The sequence below is a fragment of the Crinia signifera genome, chromosome 1 (assembly GCF_055691185.1).
Source record: "Crinia signifera chromosome 1, ASM5569118v1, whole genome shotgun sequence".
Taxonomy (NCBI): domain Eukaryota; kingdom Metazoa; phylum Chordata; class Amphibia; order Anura; family Myobatrachidae; genus Crinia; species Crinia signifera.
Window position 1 is genome coordinate 279,304,314 of NC_139217.1, and position 19,512 is coordinate 279,323,825.

The 19,512-nt window shown below is 41.5% G+C and overlaps 1 protein-coding gene across 3 annotated transcripts in view; it reads left to right on the top strand.

Moving 5' to 3' along the window:
• Window positions 1-19,512, top strand: part of DENND4C (DENN domain containing 4C) — a 153,471-nt gene that overhangs the window by 104,617 nt on the left and 29,342 nt on the right. For 2 of the 3 annotated variants that reach the window (XM_083184517.1, XM_083184534.1), the window contains 6 exons: window positions 575-703; window positions 4,400-4,544; window positions 8,337-8,492; window positions 10,731-10,874; window positions 13,310-13,450; window positions 15,067-16,202. In XM_083184517.1, coding sequence (XP_083040643.1) covers window positions 575-703; window positions 4,400-4,544; window positions 8,337-8,492; window positions 10,731-10,874; window positions 13,310-13,450; window positions 15,067-16,202 — 1,851 coding nt within the window. The remainder of the gene's footprint in view (window positions 1-574; window positions 704-4,399; window positions 4,545-8,336; window positions 8,493-10,730; window positions 10,875-13,309; window positions 13,451-15,066; window positions 16,203-19,512) is intronic. The other variant, XM_083184526.1, reaches the window with a different exon arrangement.

Below are 19,512 nucleotides of genomic sequence, written 5' to 3' on the forward strand. Positions count from 1 at the left end.
GTGAAAGTAAACAGCATTGGTGTTAAAACATCACAACTTATTATAACAGGTGTAAGTTTTTCATCAGCAATTCAAGTCCCAGAAGTTGTATTTGTCTTTTAAAGTATCAAAGGCCACAGCAACTTGAATATGAAACTCTGTACAGACATTCCTCACTTAACGACTGGGTTCCGTTCCTACGACCCGGTCGTTAAGCGAATTAGTCGTTAAACCTATATAAAACCCCTTAATACTTCTGAGACGCGGGTTGCTAAACAGTCTGGGCGGGTCGTAACTGTGAGAGGCTAGGCGGGCAGGTCGTAAGTCTGAGCAGTCACAGCACGGACGCTAAATGAAGACCGGGTGGTCGATAAACAGGTAGGTCGTTAAGTGAGGAATGTCTGTATTGTGAAAGTATTGTTTCAATAAGTTGTTTTTATAAATTGTTTTCTTTTAGCTTAGACTGTTGTATAAATACCCTGTTACCAGTCTGTTTTTTAGTTCCATTCCTATCCAATGTATATGCTTTGTGTTTCCATGTAGTGTGACGTTCTGTTGCGTGGCAGTGTGTTTAACCCAGTTATTTACCTTTTAGGTGTGTTACAGAGTAGTCATGCAGCTGTGTGGCCTTTGGGAGAACCCCGCTTTGGCAGTAAGAGTCCTGTTTGAAATGAAGAATGCTGGAATACAGCCTAATGCAATCACTTATGGTTATTATAACAAAGTAAGCTTTATATTGGGTCAAATACATTTATTATCTCTATGTAATATAGAATTCTCTTCTATATATGGTATGTTTTTCCCAATGTATACGGTAAATCTCCTGGACAAGTCTTAAAATAAAATTATTTGGACATTCTAGGTAGGATTATATTATAGCAAAAGAGGTTTGTATAAATCAACTGCTATAGGTGCATAGCAACCTGGTATAAAACCAAAAAATCAAAAGATGTCATCACATCTAAATGAAAATAGCTTAAAAAAAAGGGGGTGGGTATTAGTATAAACCAGTGACGCGGTGCAAGTTACAAACATAAATAAATGTATGTATAATGTAAAATACAACACATCCCTTGGATTTTCAAGATAAGTTGGTACTTGTTTCCTAGCACGGCCACAATCTTGTCCATCGTGTATCTTTAAGTTAAGGTACACGATGGACCCGATTTCCTTTGAAATCAGGTCCATTTTGCCGGCAAAGGCAAAATCGGGTCCATCGCGTCGGTCGTGTGCATTAACATGGCACGCGACGCGATGGACCCGATTTTGCCATAGGCTTCAATGTTAAAATAAGGCAATTTTGAAGTCTAGATTTAGACGTCTAAATTCAGACTCCCTGCAGTCCTGCGCACCGCTGACAACCCGGCAATTTACACTCCTCCGGCAATTTAGAAGTCTAGATTTAGACGTCTAAATCCAGACTCCCTGCAAACCACTAAGATGGGGGCATCTAAATTTAGTAGGGTCTAGGGGTACACTATTAAACCTGTTCACAATGACACTAGTCGACGTAACAGCTGTCGACCTTGATAATTCAACAACCCGATGCCCCCATCTTAGCGGTATGCAGGGAGTCTGGATTTAGACGTCTAAATCTAGACTTCTAAATTGCAGGAGGAGACTGCAGGGAGTCTGGATTTAGACGTCTAAATCTAGACTTCTAAATTGCCGGAGGAGTGTAAATTGCCGGGTTGTCAGCGGTACGCAGGACTGCAGGGAGTCTGAATTTAGACGTCTAAATCTAGACTTCTAAATTGCCGGAGGAGTGTAAATTGTAAATAATCAATGCGAAAATCGGGTCCATCACGTCGGTCGCATCGCATGCGATTTGGTCGCATGCGACAGACGCAATTTTTTCCGACACGACCAACCCGATCAAAATCGGTGTGGCCGTGCTAGGAAACAAGTACCGATAAGTCTTTTAAGGAAAAAGAGAGGGGGAGCTGTATCTGCTGTTCTAATGCTGACACTGGTGGCCAGGTGTCCCAGCTGCACCATCTCAGCAGAACCTGACTGGGCAATTTCCTCCGCCATGAAGAAACTGGTCTTGCAGTTCACGGCAGCTCTCTGAACCTACATGGGTTCAGGGTTTTCTCTTCAGTTCAGGCTTTGGTTCAGGTTTCTAGTTCCTTACAGAACTTACTGGGCCCATAAGCTAATAGCAAGTCCTACATCCACCCCTACTGAAGGCTTTGGACTCTGAGAACGAGTCGAAGGGGAGGTGGGAAGGAATATTCAGGCTATCTACAGGATGAGCACATGTCTAGGGTCGATTAAGGAAGTTCGTACTGGCCTCAATATTAAGGACCCAGATTAGCCGTCCACTGCTGATGCTCCTTTATTCGAACGGAAGAAAAATTACCCATCGATTTTTCCTTCATCCACTCAGGGGGTCCTGGCAGATGCCCGGGCTCATCGTCCTAAGAAATTTCCAGTCTCTAAGTGTTTGTAGTCATTCTACCCTTTTCCTGTGGCGGAACACAAGAAATTGGAAACTCCTCCACAGGTGGATGCTCGCCGGGATAAGTCAACAACTTTACCCATCCCGAAAAATCCCACATATAGAAAGGTGGAGCACCTTTTGAAGTCAATGTTTATTACAGCTGGCTCGGTGACATGGTGAATCGTCCAGCATTTGCTTCTGTCTGGGTAGCCAAGGCTATTGGAAGCTGGGTTGATGTCTTAACGGAACACATGGATCTCTTTAGAGAAGCCTCCATGTATTTGGTGATGTGGCTCTGGGCTCAGCTTCCATTTCCTCAAGGATTTCTGGATCTTCTGTAACCTCCAGACGTGCCCTGTGGCTAGGTATTTTGGAGGTCATTCCAGTCTGATCGCTCCCATGAGTGTTTGCATACGGGAGCGATGTTTTGCTACCGCGCATGTGATTTGTATAGTTGCCGGCCTGTTCGCACAGAGCAATGCGTTCGGGGGCGGCAGGCACGGGTCATGCCCATGGGAACGCCTAGCGTTTCATGAAAGTTTCCATGGTAATTCAGCCTTGATGCAGGTGCCAGAGGCGGGCAGCTGATGTCACTGGATATCTTCCCGTACAAGGGTGCCGCAAATTTGAGTCGCCAGAGATTGACTTAGATTTGCAAATGCTTTAGAAATCATTCAATGGTCAGCGACAATCGAATGATTTCTGCCCCGGACGCAAGCTGTGAATGGATGTTTATGCAAAAAAAAGGGGGATATGTTTATATTCCTACGTGCTTGTCCAAATCCATTCAGCTCATCACTTATTCCTTTTCTTACCTGTCTCGGATCTCCACTAGTAGTTCAAGACCCTACCAGAGTCTTCACCAGGATTATGGCAATCATGGCAGCTTCCCTGTGACTTCTGGGAATTCGCATACTGCCATACTTGGATGACCTTGTTAATGGCCCAGTCTTGGATGTCTCTTCTGTGGCATCTGCAAATCACCCTGGATTTGCTCCAGTCCCATGGATGGCTAATCAACTGGTGCAAGACCAGCATAATCCCTTTTCAATCTATGCTTAACAGGACACGGTAGTTCCGTAAATCGGATTCCCTATTTGTCCTTTATGATGCCAACAAACGAGGTTGGTTTGCGTTGGTCAGTGGTCATCTTGGGCTGTTCGATCCAGTGTTTCTGCGGAGCAGCTATGCCAGACAGCCATATGGCCCTTGATGCATACCATCATCTGTTTCTATTGTTTTGACACTTTCGCTGATCAGATTTTGTATTCGGCCTTAGTATAATTTCTGCAGTTCAGGAGCATTCCTGAGGGGAAAGCTTTGGGACATCTCAGTGTCCACCAGAGGATGAAAGAAATTTATTTTTGTTCTTACCTGTAAAATCCAAATTTCTGAATCCATGGTGGGCACCCGTCCTAACGCCCCTGACTGGCTTGGGGTTCCAATCAATACCTCTTCCAGGATATGTTTTTGGTATGGTTTCCTTTCTTTTTCTCCTTGAACCTTTCAAAATCAAACTGAGGCCTGAAGGCGGGGTATGGGAAGGAGGAGCCTGTGCTGCTCTCAAGAAGTTTGACTTCTTGTTGCCTGTTGCCGTAGCTTCACCCACACCCATTGTCTCAGTGTCCACCATGGATTCACAAATAAGGATTTTACAGGCAAGAACAAAAATCCATTATTTTGGGATTATTTGTTGCTGCAATAATGTTTCTGGGTTCCATGCCCACCATAATTTCATCATTACCAGTGGGAGTGGTGGTTGGTCTGGTCTGTCTCAGATGTTTGCTATCCTTTCAGCAGAACAGTTCCCTACTTTCTCAAGGAGGCATGGGTGTGAACCAGGTAATTTTGATATGACAAGGAACTTTCTGAAGATACAATTACCCAACTAATCATGATCCATGTGCACAAAGCTTATATATATCTATTATACAGTAAGGTTGGACTGGGCTAATTAAATACGTATTTTGGTTTCAGGTTGTACTAGTGAGTCCATGGCCGAGCAGTAACCGCAGTGGAAATTTTCTATGGACGAAAGTCCGAAATGTAATATTTGGTTTGGCCCAGTTTCGAAAACCAATGAAAAGAATAAAGTCAGTGCCTAAGGCCTCTTCGGTATCAGGTAATAACTATGAGGCCTTTTCTCACCTGTTTTTTTTTACATTTACTCACATTCTTCTTTATTCATAAATATGGCAATTGCTAACATCCTTCATTTACAAAAAATCATGTCTCCACACATTAAGCCTAATTCATACCTGATCTCAGGACAAGTTTGTTCTTAAAATGGGCAAAACCATGTGCACTGGAGGTGGGGCAAATCAGGGTTGCCTGGTTTAAACCAAATGGATTTTTTTTCAATATGCTTTGGCTACAGGCACAACACAGTGACTTCTTTAAAAAAAAGCCTATTATAAGGGAATCCCTGGTATTATTCCACATTCTTGTTGCATGTAGTCTTCATGTTAGTAAGCTGACCCAATACAGTGAATCACACACGCACATCAAAGATATAGGAAAATTAGTCCGAGAGGCGCTAAATCAGCCTAGCATCAAGCGGCTCCCCAAAGGACAGGAAAAAAGTACAGTTAACACTCACAAATGCGTAAACAACACCAACACATTAAACAAGCAATACACGAGAAACACCTCATGGTTTAATCTTTGTTTACTTCAATTCTATATAATTTTTTCTTCTTTCTAGGATTAGTTCATTCAACGCTTTGAAACAAACTATGAACTGAAAAGGCATTTAAAATATTGATTTTAATTCAAAAATGTAATGCCAGTGACACCTCCAGTGCTAATGTTTAACTCATTCGTTGGTAATCCCGAGAATTTTCCGGGCTATGCCTTAATGCCCAGACTGGCAAACCCATGAATTTCTTGGGATTGCCAGTGATTAGCGCCGGGCATCGCTGCTGAGTTCATCGCTGAACTCAGCTGGCTTCAGTGCTGCCTGGCTCCCTCTCCTCTGCCTTGCCTCCTCCTCCACCCGACCCCACCCCCTGGCTGTTGTATTACAGCTTGTGGCACTGGCCTATGACAAGCCGGGCTTCCGCATCAAGGGACGGGGCGCAGGGCTTGGCAGCGGCTGATACACAGTTCAGCGGCGCTGCCCAGATCCGGGGACACAGCAGTGGTTGTTTTTTTGTTTTTTTTAGGGAACGCTCCCCAGGAAAAACTTTCCCTAGTGGGGAGCGCTCCCTAAAAAAAAAAAAAAAGGGCTTAACTCCATTTTTTGTGTGTGTCTGTGCGTTTACTTGAAAAGTACATTCCATGTTTTAATCATTAAAGTCTAAAATTGGTTTCATTAAAAGATTTCAAATAAATCCTATCAAAGCCTAATAAGTTTAGATTGTTAATGTTAGAAAGCATTGAAACATGGTTGATCAAGGTTTCTAATACGTAACAATATTACATAGTATTCTTAAACCAAACAGGGTTACAAAAAATGTAATTAAAACGTTAATGCAAAAAAAATTGGTTTAAACAAAAAAATAATGGTTTAAATCAAAAAGGCGTTTCTTAAAAATAGTTTTTTTCCAACCCTGAGGCAAATGTAACATTACAGAGACTCATTTGGGTGAGTTATGTTTCTGTGCAGGGTAAATACTGGCTGCTTTATTCTTACACTGCTATTTAAATTACCGTTTAATCACACCCACTCAAATCTAACCCTGCACATGTTACATCAGAAAGGTGTAGAGGTAAATAGATGTGTGATATTAAAGTCACATACAAATTCTCCTCTAAAAGAGAGCGCCACAAAGCTGAGTATAATTAATCAATTTGTTTTATTATCATATTATTAATATATTTTTATAAATAAAAAGCATATAACATTTTATAACATTTTATAAACACATTAAAAATTAAATAAAAACAATAATGATAATAATAAATTCTGCTGGAAATTATACTCCTGTGTTGGTTTTTTCTTTACTTTCAAAAAAGTTATGTAATCTTAATAAAATAGAATAGAATTGTTCCCCTTTAGTAGGGAGAATTATAGTCCCGTGCTGCGGTACTTCCATTTATCGGGTGGATAATTAGTATTTGTTTCCACAGAAATTAGTTGTGATCCCTTTTGTAATTAAAGGCATATATATATCCACTTTTATTTATTTATGGCTTGTAAGGATGTTTGTTGTGGGCATATGCCCTTTCCGTGCAGGATAGCTAAAGTGGCCAAGAGTGGTTATGCCGGACGGCTCTAGCTCACCTGTGCGGCAGCGCCGCTTGATGTTATGCTGCTCGATGTTGTAGGCAGACAGGGAGCGAGCCGTCCGTCTCTGCTTCAGATAGCCAACAAGGTAGTGGACTCGCCAGAGGATCAGGAAGTATGTAGAAGCCGCAGGTGGTATAAATCAGCCGGGATTTTTTGTAGCGCCGGAGGATGTTTAGTCAACACAGGAGTAAAACTTGTCCAGAGACCCCTTAACGCGTTTCTCCGCTGTGGGTAGCATATATCGGTTTCATCATGGTTGATCAAGGTTTCTAATACGTAACAATATTACATAGTATTCTTAAACCAAACAGGGTTACAAAAAATGTAATTAAAACGTTAATGCAAAAAAAATTGGTTTAAACAAAAAAATAATGGTTTAAATCAAAAAGGCGTTTCTTAAAAATAGTTTTTTTCCAACCCTGAGGCAAATGTTACATTACAGAGACTCATTTGGGTGAGTTATGTTTCTGTGCAGGGTAAATACTGGCTGCTTTATTCTTACACTGCTATTTAAATTACCGTTTAATCACACCCACTCAAATCTAACCCTGCACATGTTACATCAGCCCCACCTGCAGTGCAGCATAGTTTTACCCATTTTGAGAACACATTTTTCCTGCGATCAGGTTTGAATTAGGCCCATTGTACCTTCACTGAGATGTGCTTTTCTTGTTTAAAATGCTATATACAAATGTTACTTTTCTCAGTATATTTAAAAAATTCTCAGAATTTCCAACATTTTATAACTTTGAGTTTTTATTCAGATGATACCAGTATGTTGTAACACAATCAGATATCTGCTTGAATAAGTGTAAATGATGTCTGCTCCTGTTTGCTGTTTACTAGAGAAAATGTAGCCAGTTAGTATTTATTGACTCATGTCAAGTATATCACAGATGCACTAGAAGTTACTAATACCAGTTTCACATCTCACAAAATTACCGGGTTCATGCCAGTTCGACCTGGTAATTTGTGCGATGTGAAAGGGATTACCGGTTACAGCTGACCGGTAGCAATACGGCAATTTGAACCGGGTAAGAAGGGTTCAGAAGCTGTTTGTGCGACCAGTGAATGTTTTGCTGAAGTGTGCCAGTAAGAAATATTCAGAGTTAAATTAAATTTGAATAATGTGTAAACTGAATTTGCAGGGAACATTTTGTTTTCTAAAATACATTTCTTGAGCAAATGACAGATTTCCAGGAATGTGCTTTACCCAGATCCATTAACTATAACTATTTGCAAGTACTGTACAAGGTATTCAGTCACAGTGTAGCCCACAACTATTTACGGACTTTAAAGAGAATAGTATTCGAGGGACTGCTATGTGCTGCCGGGTATGTACTAGTAACCATCATGATATCATGATATCAGTATGTCTGGACCTTTACAGCTCCTACGCAAATTACTGACAGTCTTTTGCCCTGGCTCATAACTATTTCAATGTGATTTCATTCAGAGAAGAACTTCTTTTTTTCTATATTAAAGTATTCTTTAAATGAGCTGATTTTGTAATGGCTGGTTGAGCAGAAGATCTCTAATTACTTTGAAACATACGGTTTCTCATAATTCCTCATATTGTGTCCGTTTCTTCTCCATAATGATATCACATAGTAAATCTATAGTTATTGCATACTGTAATATGCTTTTGTATGGATGCTTTGTTGATTTGTCTTGTCTCTTCAGCTCATCATAGCGCTGCACGTAGGAGTGTTGGGGACTTGGTGAGCCATCATGGTGTGGATAACTCTAACGATGCTAACTCTGGGGAGCACACACTATTCGTGAGGAATTTAATCAGGCTTGATTCTACTGATTCTACTGATAAGCACCCTAGCACAGGTATAATCCAGGAGCTACTAACCCACCCGTCATCATCAACATCCCAGCCCCTCCACTCTTGTGCTTGTAACTTCATAGGGCTGGAACAGCTTCCCTTGACTATGCACAATATGCAGATTCTGCTCACAGCCTGTGGAGGTGCAAGCTGAGTCGGCCTACCATTACTGCATGATATACATGCAACACAAGCTTACCAGTAGTGACTCGCTTGTATTTGAATCTTGCCTGTAGACAATGGGGCAGATTCATTAAGCACATTGAAGTGATAAAGTGGCTGTTACTGATCACCGTGCAGGCAGCTCCTATCTGTCAAGTTACAGGCTGGGTTTGAAAATTGACAGGAGCTGATTGGTCGGTGATAAAGTACCAGTCACATTATCACTTCACTGGGCTTATTAAATCTGCTCCTTTGTCTGACACAGCCTCTCTGAACACTAACCGCTTGCTTGTATCATTTAATTTCACTCACTTAAGGTTTGCTGTGCTTTTACTAATGCAGGGCATGTGTCATAATGAATGTAAGCTCTGGTGATGGACACCTTTAAAAAAAATATATATTTTTGTTGGGGGTGCTTGAGGGGTTTATATGTTCCCTTGTTATGACTGGTTAAAATTAATGCTGGCAATGAAGCTTTGAGATGAAATATGTAACAATAATATTGGTTTCTCATGCAAAAGTATTATGTATTTTCTGTCTCACATTTTGGTACTTGTGAGTTATCTGGGCGCCCGATTTTTTGATTGTATGCCTTAAGTTAAGGCATACAATCAGATGCGATGCGATATCGCATCGCATGCGACCATCGGATGCGATGACCCGATTTTTCCATAGGAATCAATGTTAAAATGATTCCTATGGAAAAAGGGGTCCTTTTCATACCCCTACTATCCAAGTGGGCATGGAGTTGGATATAAACCTGTGGCGAGCGTAGCGAGCCACCGAGCCCGAAGCGTGGCGAGCCCCGCGAGGGGACGGTATTCCGTGTCCCCTCGCGGGGCTCGGTGGCTCGCTACGCTCGCCACAGGTTTATATCCAACTCCATGCCCACTTGGATAGTAGGGGTATGAAAAGAACCCCTTTTTCCCATTGAATTCCATGTTAAAATGGACTCAGTCCATTTTAACATTGATTCCTATGGAAAAATCGGGTCATCGCATCCGATGGTCGCATGCGATGCGATGTGCCCGATCCGACCCGATTTAGAAATCGGGCGCCCAGATAACTCACAAGTACCCACATTTTTGTTGGGCATTGATGACTATTCATTTGGCAGGGTACCAGGTAGCAATGGTAGTTCGAGGTGGAGGTTGGAGATGCTTGGTGGGTAGTACCGGAGTTTAAATGCTGGCTAGTTACTGAGCATCCATTATTTTATGTAATGTGACTCAGAATAAAGAACAGATTAGAAATATATTACAAATATATTAACTAAATAATAATTTGTTGATAAAGAATTTATTTGTATATATTTAAGCTGTCCTGAAATTTATATCTTTATCAAGCTACAGCTAAACAATTTGTTACGTATGGTTTTGATTTCCCAACTGGTGACAAAGGTTATTAAAAGTACAAGTAAGAAAGTAAAAAAAAAAAAAGGGAGCAGATGATTTGAGCGAAAGTGTAATAAATGCCCTGTAAATGCTGTAGTGCAGTGTACATCAATTGTCACTGCCCTTCCATCCCCTTCGCACCCACCACTTGGCATCATCCTGTGTTAGTGTCTAGGTACATGGAACCTGTGCTGGTTCTTTACTGGTTACTTTGTTCTTTGTATAAAACTGCTCTTAAAGTAAAATATCATCCCTGTAATGAAATGCAAGTTAGTTTAAAAATAGGATTTGTCCAAAACCCACTACAGGATACGATTACTCATAGTCAGCACTATTTTCCTGCTGAAGCAGCAACACTTTTGAAATATTCACCAAAGACTATGTCCCTTGTGCTTGTCCGTCAGCTTTAGAAACTATAGCTGCATCAACAATCTTTCCATTTGATAAGGTTGTGTGTGTAACATGTATGCATTTGAATATGTGTGTGTGTGTGTGTGTGTGTGTGTGTATGTGTATGTATATATATATATATATATATATATATATATATATTATATATATATATATATATATATATATATATATATATATCGTTTTTTTTTTTATATATATATTTAAAATGCTTATGAAAGCATATATGGTAATTTATTCACAGTCTGGCATTTACCATAATAGTGTGTTTTTTAGGTGGTCAAATGTATGAGAGGCTGGGACCCAAAGATGAGAGCACTTTGCTTCACGAAGATCAGAACACCAGTATAAATGCAGATTCCACTGCCAGGCGCCATTCAGGGGGAAATGACAACTTACCTTGTTCTGCTGATGTGTCAGGTAGACTAGTTAGCTCTTTATGTTACAAGCTACACCAGCCACATGCTTACATACATAGTAGTTTGCAAACACATTCACCCTGCAGAGTAGTGTACCTCAGAAATTCTAGCTTTTACCCACTTTTATAGTATGGGCAGTGTACAGAACTTCTTAAATCAAATCAGTTTTATGTATTTATTGCATATCTCAGAAACTTCATTTATATAGAATGTCTTTGCAGTGTAGACATAACAATTTTTAAGTTGTATCAGTACTGGCTTAGCCCTTCCACAATGAAGGAATAAGGCATTGTAATTCAGATTAAATTTGTTGTCCATGCAGTCCTAACACCTGAAATATGAGACCCATATTTGTGATGGCTGGTTTTCTGAATAATGTGTTTTTATTTGAAAGTAAGCTTGCTAATTTGTTGACCATGCTTTATAAGCAACCTTGAGAAATAGTGGGTTTAGTATTTAGTTATAGAAGTGCCTTTTTGTAACGTAACAAGCCTTCGTTTGTTTATTTATTATAATCGATCAAAGATAGTTAAGCTCCTCCCTACTTTTACCTCTAGAGTCAGTCAGAAAAATAATATTTTATACCCCCTCCACGGGTCAGACCCTGTTTACGCTGCAGATTGAACGTGGGTTATTCCCGGGTCAGCCCCATTTAACACTGGACCTGGATGTGCCCTGCATGTCACGGACACTCCCCTATTACCACTTTTACAGCAAAACTGCCGGGTCGCACCTGGGTTTTTGGACCCGGCAGTTGTTTTCTTTTACACCCGGCATTATGCCGTGTGGGCGACGCCGGTGACGTTGGGCCCTGAGCCGGCACTTGGAGATGACATCATCTCCAAGCTCCGGGAATCCCGCTTACCGACACGCTGGGGGCAAGCCCAGCACCCAGCTAAGCTGCTGGGCTGCCCCCAGCCTCCGTCCATGAGGTGAATGGATGCCGTGCACAGGCATCCCTTCACCTTTGCCCAGCCTCCGCTGCTATCTGCATAGTACCGCAGACAGCAGCGGAGGCTGTTTGCAGCCCCTGCCCTACCTCCGGACTGACCTCATGGCGCTGCAGTCCGGAGGTTGGGCTACCTGATTGGAGTAAATGGGTCCCTGGGTCGGATGACCCGGGTTACCCATTTACATGGCCCCTGACTCTGGGGAAGCCCCGTCTCCGACCCTGAACATTTTCCAGGTCGGACACTGGGTAACAGGACCGTTTTTTTTTTTTTTTACCACTATTACACCAAGCCCCGGCCCGGACTGGAGCGGCAATAACCTGGGACATGGCTCTGGAGTAAAAGGGGTATTAGTGTTAAACCTAGGTTGAGCTTTTATTTTACACTGTACTGTTTAAACCTCTTTTTCCAAATAATTTACCTGGGTTGATTTTACCCTGCATTCCTACCCAGGTCTCGATCTGGGTTGAACACGAACAGGTTAACCGGCACTGGATTATGAGACCCAAGTAACGCTTCTACACAGTGATTAGAGCTTCTGGCAGATGATGTCCTCTGTTCATGGAACTCTGTTCATGGAATTGCTGTTAACGCAGACACTGAGCACACAGACAGCATAAATCCCCTGCATCTGACCCGCAGTTTCAACCACAGGCTGATCTACATCATAAACCAAAGGAGGCTATTCAATCTACGATCACGGCTGTCGATCCCTGCCGACAGCCGTGATACTGGCCCGTTTGCAGTCATCCTGACAGCTGAACGACATTATCGGCAGAACGGGCCCGACAGCTTCTAAAGTTGGGCCCGTTCTGCCGTGATCCCGCTTCAATGCTGTCGCTAAAGAATACCCCCCTTAGCATGTCCATCAACTTGCAGCCTGATACACCTCTTCAGATAAACCTGAATAGCAGGCAGAAAGGCAGCCACAGGCTGACCTGCATCCTGGACCATAAGGGAAAAACAGTACATTTTTAATGACAGCCATAGGGATTTACAGAGCTAACCCAGCTTCAGTGGAAATGGGCTAACCTGGGAATAACTTGGGTCAAAATGCAGTAAAATTGGCGTCTGAAGCGGAGTCTGACCCGATTGGACCAGTGTACAAAATCCTGTAGCTACCAGGGTCAGATTCCCAGGTCATCTTAGGTTATTAAAGTTGTAACCTGGGTAGGCCTGATACATTTGTGCAAAGTGTAAGCAACAGTGTTTGCACTGGCTAACAACCTGGAGCAATTGTTATAGTTGTAACAATATTGGTCTCTTGCCATATCTTCACACTAAAACCAAATATGTGAATTTTGTGAAAAGATATCGGGGGGTCCATTTATGGATGTGGCGAAGTTGAGTTGTTTGAGAATTCGAATATTCTGACATTGCAATTCTGTACTGTTTTAATGAACTTCAAAATATATATTTTTAAAGATGTGGTTTAACCCCTTTCTTTGCAGAACTAGTGAAATTATTTTATGGTCCTTTTCTTTAGCATCACACAGTGAGGAGCAAGGTAAAAAACCATTGACAACCATTGAGGTCTCCAGTCCACCTGAATCTCCTCCTTGTGGAAGCAGTATTGTTAAAGTGCCCTCTGGGATCTTTGATGGCACAATGAGAAAAAGCAGCAGTGGTAAGATGCTGTATTTTAAGAGCTGTTTTACATTAAAAAATATTGTATACTGTAACTTAAAAGCAAAAGTTATTTTATATGGAAGATGTAGGGCAGTCACATGAGATTACTGTGTATCTAGGGCATTTGATATATCATAATATAAATAATCATCATCACAGGTAAATTAAATATATTCTTACAGGTGTGGTCGGAAATCAAATAACTATTTAGGTAAAGAACAGATTGGTGACCTCCATCGGATTCTGTGTCGTCAGTGTTGGTTGGTGGCACTCGCATGCTCTTAAGTCACTGATATACAAGGACCAGTGTGGCATATAATGTTTTTGTGGTACTTATATGTTAGTTGGGCACCCACTAAGCTATTTGCTTAGTTTTACGCGTCCCCTCGCGGGGCTTGCTACGCTCGCCGCACTTCGGGCTAGGTGGCTCGCCACACTATATAAAATCAACTCCATGCCGACATGGATAGTGGGGGTATGAGCGTACTAACTATAGTGGTCGCCCAACTAACATATAAGTACCGTTTTCGTTTATTAACTAAAACATTATATATCACACTTGTCTATGTATCAGTGATTGGGTGCTGCCAAACTACGATTTCAGGCCCAAACTCACGATTTTGATGGGTCGTGCGAAGCATTGTTTATTTTTTTGTACACATCGTGAGGTGTTTAGGTACTGTGCGCAGTCCCACTGGTCGTGAGGTCAATCCTGCACATAAGTTATGAAGATGCTTATAACAGCTAGTATGCTGGCAGTTGCAGATTTTAAGATCCGGATCGCAAGATGGTTGTTGTGATGTACAGATATCCTGGTGATAACACCGTCAGCCGCTGCCATCCACCGGAAACGGGCGCGCGCACAGGAGATGCTCACGCACCCACCGCCCTCTGCAGCACCCCACAGCCCACCCCCCAACTCCCCCCGATCCCTGCCCGTCTCCTTGAAGTGGAGACGGGCAGGGAAAGCGCTTCCCGTACCCCCCTCCCTGGAAAATTGCGCAGAACGTGTCTGTACGTGTCTCTCCCCCCCCCCCCCCCAACACCACAACCACCACCACCATAAATAATCGTTATACGCACACGCTGGGGAAAAAATCACCCAGTGTGTATGAACCGTAATACTTTTTTTGACCAAGTCCGTGGAGTGACGCCTATTCTTCATCCTACATAGGATCAAGGTTTATATTTATCCATGTTATCATAGTAACCCTACCCCTATGGGGGGAATCCAATTGGCTGCACTAATTTACCACAGACAATTGAATTTCCCCCTATAAACCTTTATAATGACAGTGATAGCTAATTGCTCTATAGAACCAGCATGCTGTATTTCACAGCAGGTTACAGAGAAGGTATGTTTTTAATATGCCCCATACAATCTAAATTCACATTTTCTTAATTTAACCTAAAACATGTTCAGGAAACCCAGGTACACATGATGAGAATGTACAATATCCCCACATATAGGACCATGGTGAAATGCATTCCATGGCACCAGCATTATAGTGCAGAAATTGTAACCATGTTGCCACCAGATAATCCAAATGTCATTCAGATTTTTAGAAATGCTAATATTTGGATCTGTGTTAAAACATGTTTCTCTGGTTGCAGGCAGTGTACTAGGGGCACAGCCCACCATTCAAGATTCTGGAGATGACTCAGTGTTTTCCAGTGATGTGCAGGGTAAGAAGCTTGGAGACAGGGCTCAGAAGAGGCAGAAGGTGTTTTCTGAGAGAAGCTGCAGCTTCAGTGCAGAGAGCCGTGCAGGCATGATGCTAAAGAAAGGAAGTCTTGATATGACGACCAATGAGATTGCTATGAAGATGGGAGCAGATGCCAAGATCCTTACTGCAGCATTTTCAAAGACCCCACCATATCCACAGGCAAACAAAGAGTTTGGTTATGAAGGCATAGATAAGCAAACCCCCCCTCATGCAACTGAAAGCTGGACTAGTAATCCTGGAGGTGCATTCAAGCAAACTGCAGAGCAAGCATCAGAGCAGAGATTGCAGGAAATATTTGATCCATTAGATACTGTCAAAGAAGAAGTCACAGTAGATGCATCTGAAGCTTTTAAAGTCCCTGAAGAAACAAATCATCTTAATGCTTCTGTTACTGATGCAGAGGAATCAAACAAGAGAAATAGTTTTTATGGCCTGCCTAAAGCAGTAGAAAGGGAAGGTGTGGAAAAGGGTCTTGATCCTTTATCTCTGCTAATGTCAGAATCAGTGGAGAAAACTCCATCTCCCTCCGAGGAGAAGACAGTCTCCCCTGTTGTAGCACGTAATCTAGCAGATGAAATTGAAAGCTATATGAACTTAAAAAGCCCTCTTGGAAGCAAATCCTCCAGCATTGAACTTAGAAGTACGGAGTCTGTTACAGAAACTGGGAATCTTCAAGGTAGCCTTGAAAGGAGATCCAGTCTGCCTGCAGATTCTATACCTCCCCCTGATGTGCAGAGCGAGAATCAGAAAAATTCAGTATCTAGGTCCAAAACTTTTACTACCAGCCCAAAACACCACCTAAGAAACCAAAAGGAACGGTCACTGTCACTGACTGCACTTTTTCACAACTCACAACATGGCTCCTTGGGTTCAGTGGTGAACTCACTTCCTGGTTTAAAGTTTGACCACCTCCTGACTGGGCCAAAAATGGATGTGCTCAAATCTAGCATGAAGCAAGCAGCCACCGTAGCAAGCAAGATGTGGGGAGCAATGGCATCTGCCTACAACTACTCAGACGATGAGGTTTGTGGCATATTTCATGAATTATGTCCTTTAGTGGACAGCAGTTATCTTAAATCTAACAAAATATATAAAATAATAGTATTTTTATTTGAAAATTGTCATTTTGATAAACTTGTATATTGTGCCCTGACTATTTTAATTGTATTGTTGTCTAAATAGTAATGAAAAGCTACACCTTTATACATATATTATTTATAATTGTAACTCAATCTTTTTGACCGTGAATTCCTATGTAAATCAGATGCGCAGTGTAAAAGCTTTCAAAAGCACAGGACATACAGTAGTACTGTTTATTGTTTTTCCAACATCTGCATTCATTTTACCTCTATCTGCATTCATCTGTACATAAATGGAACATGAAAACAATTGCTTAAATAATGCTGCCTACTAACCAAAATGCTAAATAATGAAGTTCTCCTTAAAGAATGGTCTTCACTACTGGAGTTTGTCCAAACTTTATTTTAAGGCAGCTCTAGCACATACAGTACAGAGGAAACAACACTATGTACAGATGGAGCCCCTCTCAACTATCTTCCTTAGGTCGTGGATCACCATGGCTATCCTATTGTTCTCAGCAGCAATACAATACATAGAACAATACAGTAGGGGATTAGCAGAGTAATCCTATTACTCACTTGATCCTATTAAAGGGCTAGATGAGGCGGGCTCCATCTGTATTCTAGACATTTCAGCGTAAAATTTTTAAGAATGCCATACAAAGTTGACTGTAAAGTATAGGCACAGGATTACCATGGTAACAAACTGAAGTATCCTTACATTCCACGCTGGTGCTTGAAATGGTTTGTAGCAGGGCATCCATAATTCGTAAATACACAATTTCTGCTCAAAGGGAGCCAACGTATGCGGTATGCACAACGTTGTAGTACTTCCGATATATCTGTGCATCATGCTCTTTGTGTGTGGGCAGTCTACCGACTGCCTGTACACTGGCACAGAGGCCACTGATGACTGGCTGCAGAATTGGATGGGCACATGTAAAGCCCACCCAATTGGTTGTTGTGTATTAATTTTACCTATCATAATATTTATTTAATTATTTATTACCAGTTTCTTATATAGCGCACACATATCCCACAGCGCTTTACAGAGAATATTTGAACATTCACTGCTCCAGTGGAGCTTACAATCTATATTCCCTACCACATGTATATGCACACACTGACATTCTAGGGTTAATTTTGTTGGGAGCCAATTAGCCTACCAGTATATTTTTGGATTGTGGGAGGAAACCGGAGTACCCAGGGGAAACCCATGCAAGCACAGGGAGAATATACAAACTCCACACAGTTAGGCCATGGTGGAAATTGAACATATATAGGTCATAGGTTTGGCCTGATGGCCGATACGGTGGCCTAGTGTGTACCCAGCCTCAGTCTCATAGTTTACCAGTGCATCCTAGCTGCTTTGTGACTGAGATGCTTTTCTGTCATCCTAGATGCCCAGCAAAGGCAGAGTTTCACAGGACCTGGTGTGCTATTTGCGATGACTGTAGCAATGATGTCTAAGGACACAGCTGTAATTAAACTTATTGAATACTTCCAATTAACTTATTAGTTGTTAAATGTGGTGTCCTAGGGTATCTGCGAGGAAATAGTTGCAATAACTTTATTAGTAGTGAATTTCTCACCGGCCATTGAATAAGAAAAATCTTACGGTTGCAAGAACAATCACGCGCCATGTTTTTTAAAAAAAAGTTATGTCCACCAATTAATAAATTATACTGCATATAGACAATGTGACTCATTGGAATCTGATGGGGAAAGAATAGAAACTCTTATCACTTTTCAGATGCACAGGATCGTTTTTCACATGCTTTAGCTAAAATGAGTGTTGCCACTATGTTATTTTACACCAATCATATGTCACCATTGTAGTAAAACATGAACAACTGAGTACTGTTAAAATTTACTTGTGTTAATAATTTTGTTATTGAGTTTTTTTTGTTATTGAGTCTGGTTTTTATCACCGGCCAATCGGCTCCTATCTGTGATTGGCCGGTGATAAAAACTAGAGATGTGCAGGTTCTGATTTACTCTGATTTCAAAGCAGGATCTTATTGGCTATCCCTAATCACATGACAGTTGTTGACAATTGATAGCCAATAAGATCCTGCTTTTAAATCAGAGTAAATTTGTTTAGAACAGAAAGAGTGTGTCTAGATTCGGTGCACCACAAGAAAAGAAAATACACCATAAAAGATAACCTTTATTAGTGAATGGTTAAAACTGCAAAATATATTAAAAACATACGAATATAGACAAACAAGTGAAAAATGTGCGTGTTAAAACAGCACGTGTGGGGATGCCGTGTGTGTAATATATGTCTCTAATATACTCAGTAATAATCAGCGTGACCCATTTGCTGCTGAGGTCTCTGTTAACAAAGAAAGATTTCTGTTCAAGCTATAAAGTGTTTGCCCTTAATAGGGTCTAAATCAGTGATTTTCCCAAATAGGATGTCTCTGAGTAACTGAATATAGGTATTGATACCGGTATTAAAAAATGTTGTATTTAAAGTGAGACACTATTGCAACCTGCTTCAATTAAATACACTGTGTTGTTTAGTTATACTTTCATATTATTCTAGCTATTGCTGCAGAATACTGGTTAAATACAAATCATGTAGATAAATTATGATATCTATGCGGTGCGGCCGCAACAACTATAATTAACCAGATATGTGCAGCAAACACCAGATCACAGGAGCAATATGAGCGGTGTTAGTTTCTGCCGGTCAGAGCTGGAAATTTTTCAGCATAAACCCGGGCACCGCTGCAGCACCGCTCCGGACCTAGACCTGCAAAATACAAATGGGTTAGTACATTACAGCCCTTATAAGGGCTAAATACATTTAAGCGCTGTTTCAATACATTTGTTTAGGACACGCACATGGGTTTAACCTACATGGCTGGTACTGCCAGCGTGTGCATTTCGCTTCCCGCTTCCTCAGGGCAATCCTGAGGAAGCGAAACGTGGCCGGTGATAAAAACTAGAGATGTGCAGGATCTGATTTACTCTGATTAGGTGTCCTAAACAAATGTATTGAAACAGAGCTCAAATGTATTTAGCCCTTATAAGGGCTGTAATGTACTAACCCATTTGTATATAGCAGGTCTAGGTCTGGAGCGGCGCTGCAGTGGTGCCCGCATTTATGCTAAAAAAAAATTCCAGCTCTGACCGGCAGGTACTAACACCGCTCGTATTGCTCCTGTGATCTGGTGTTTGCTGCACATATCTAGTTAATTATAGTGGTTGCGGCCGCACCACATAGATATCATATCATTTATCTA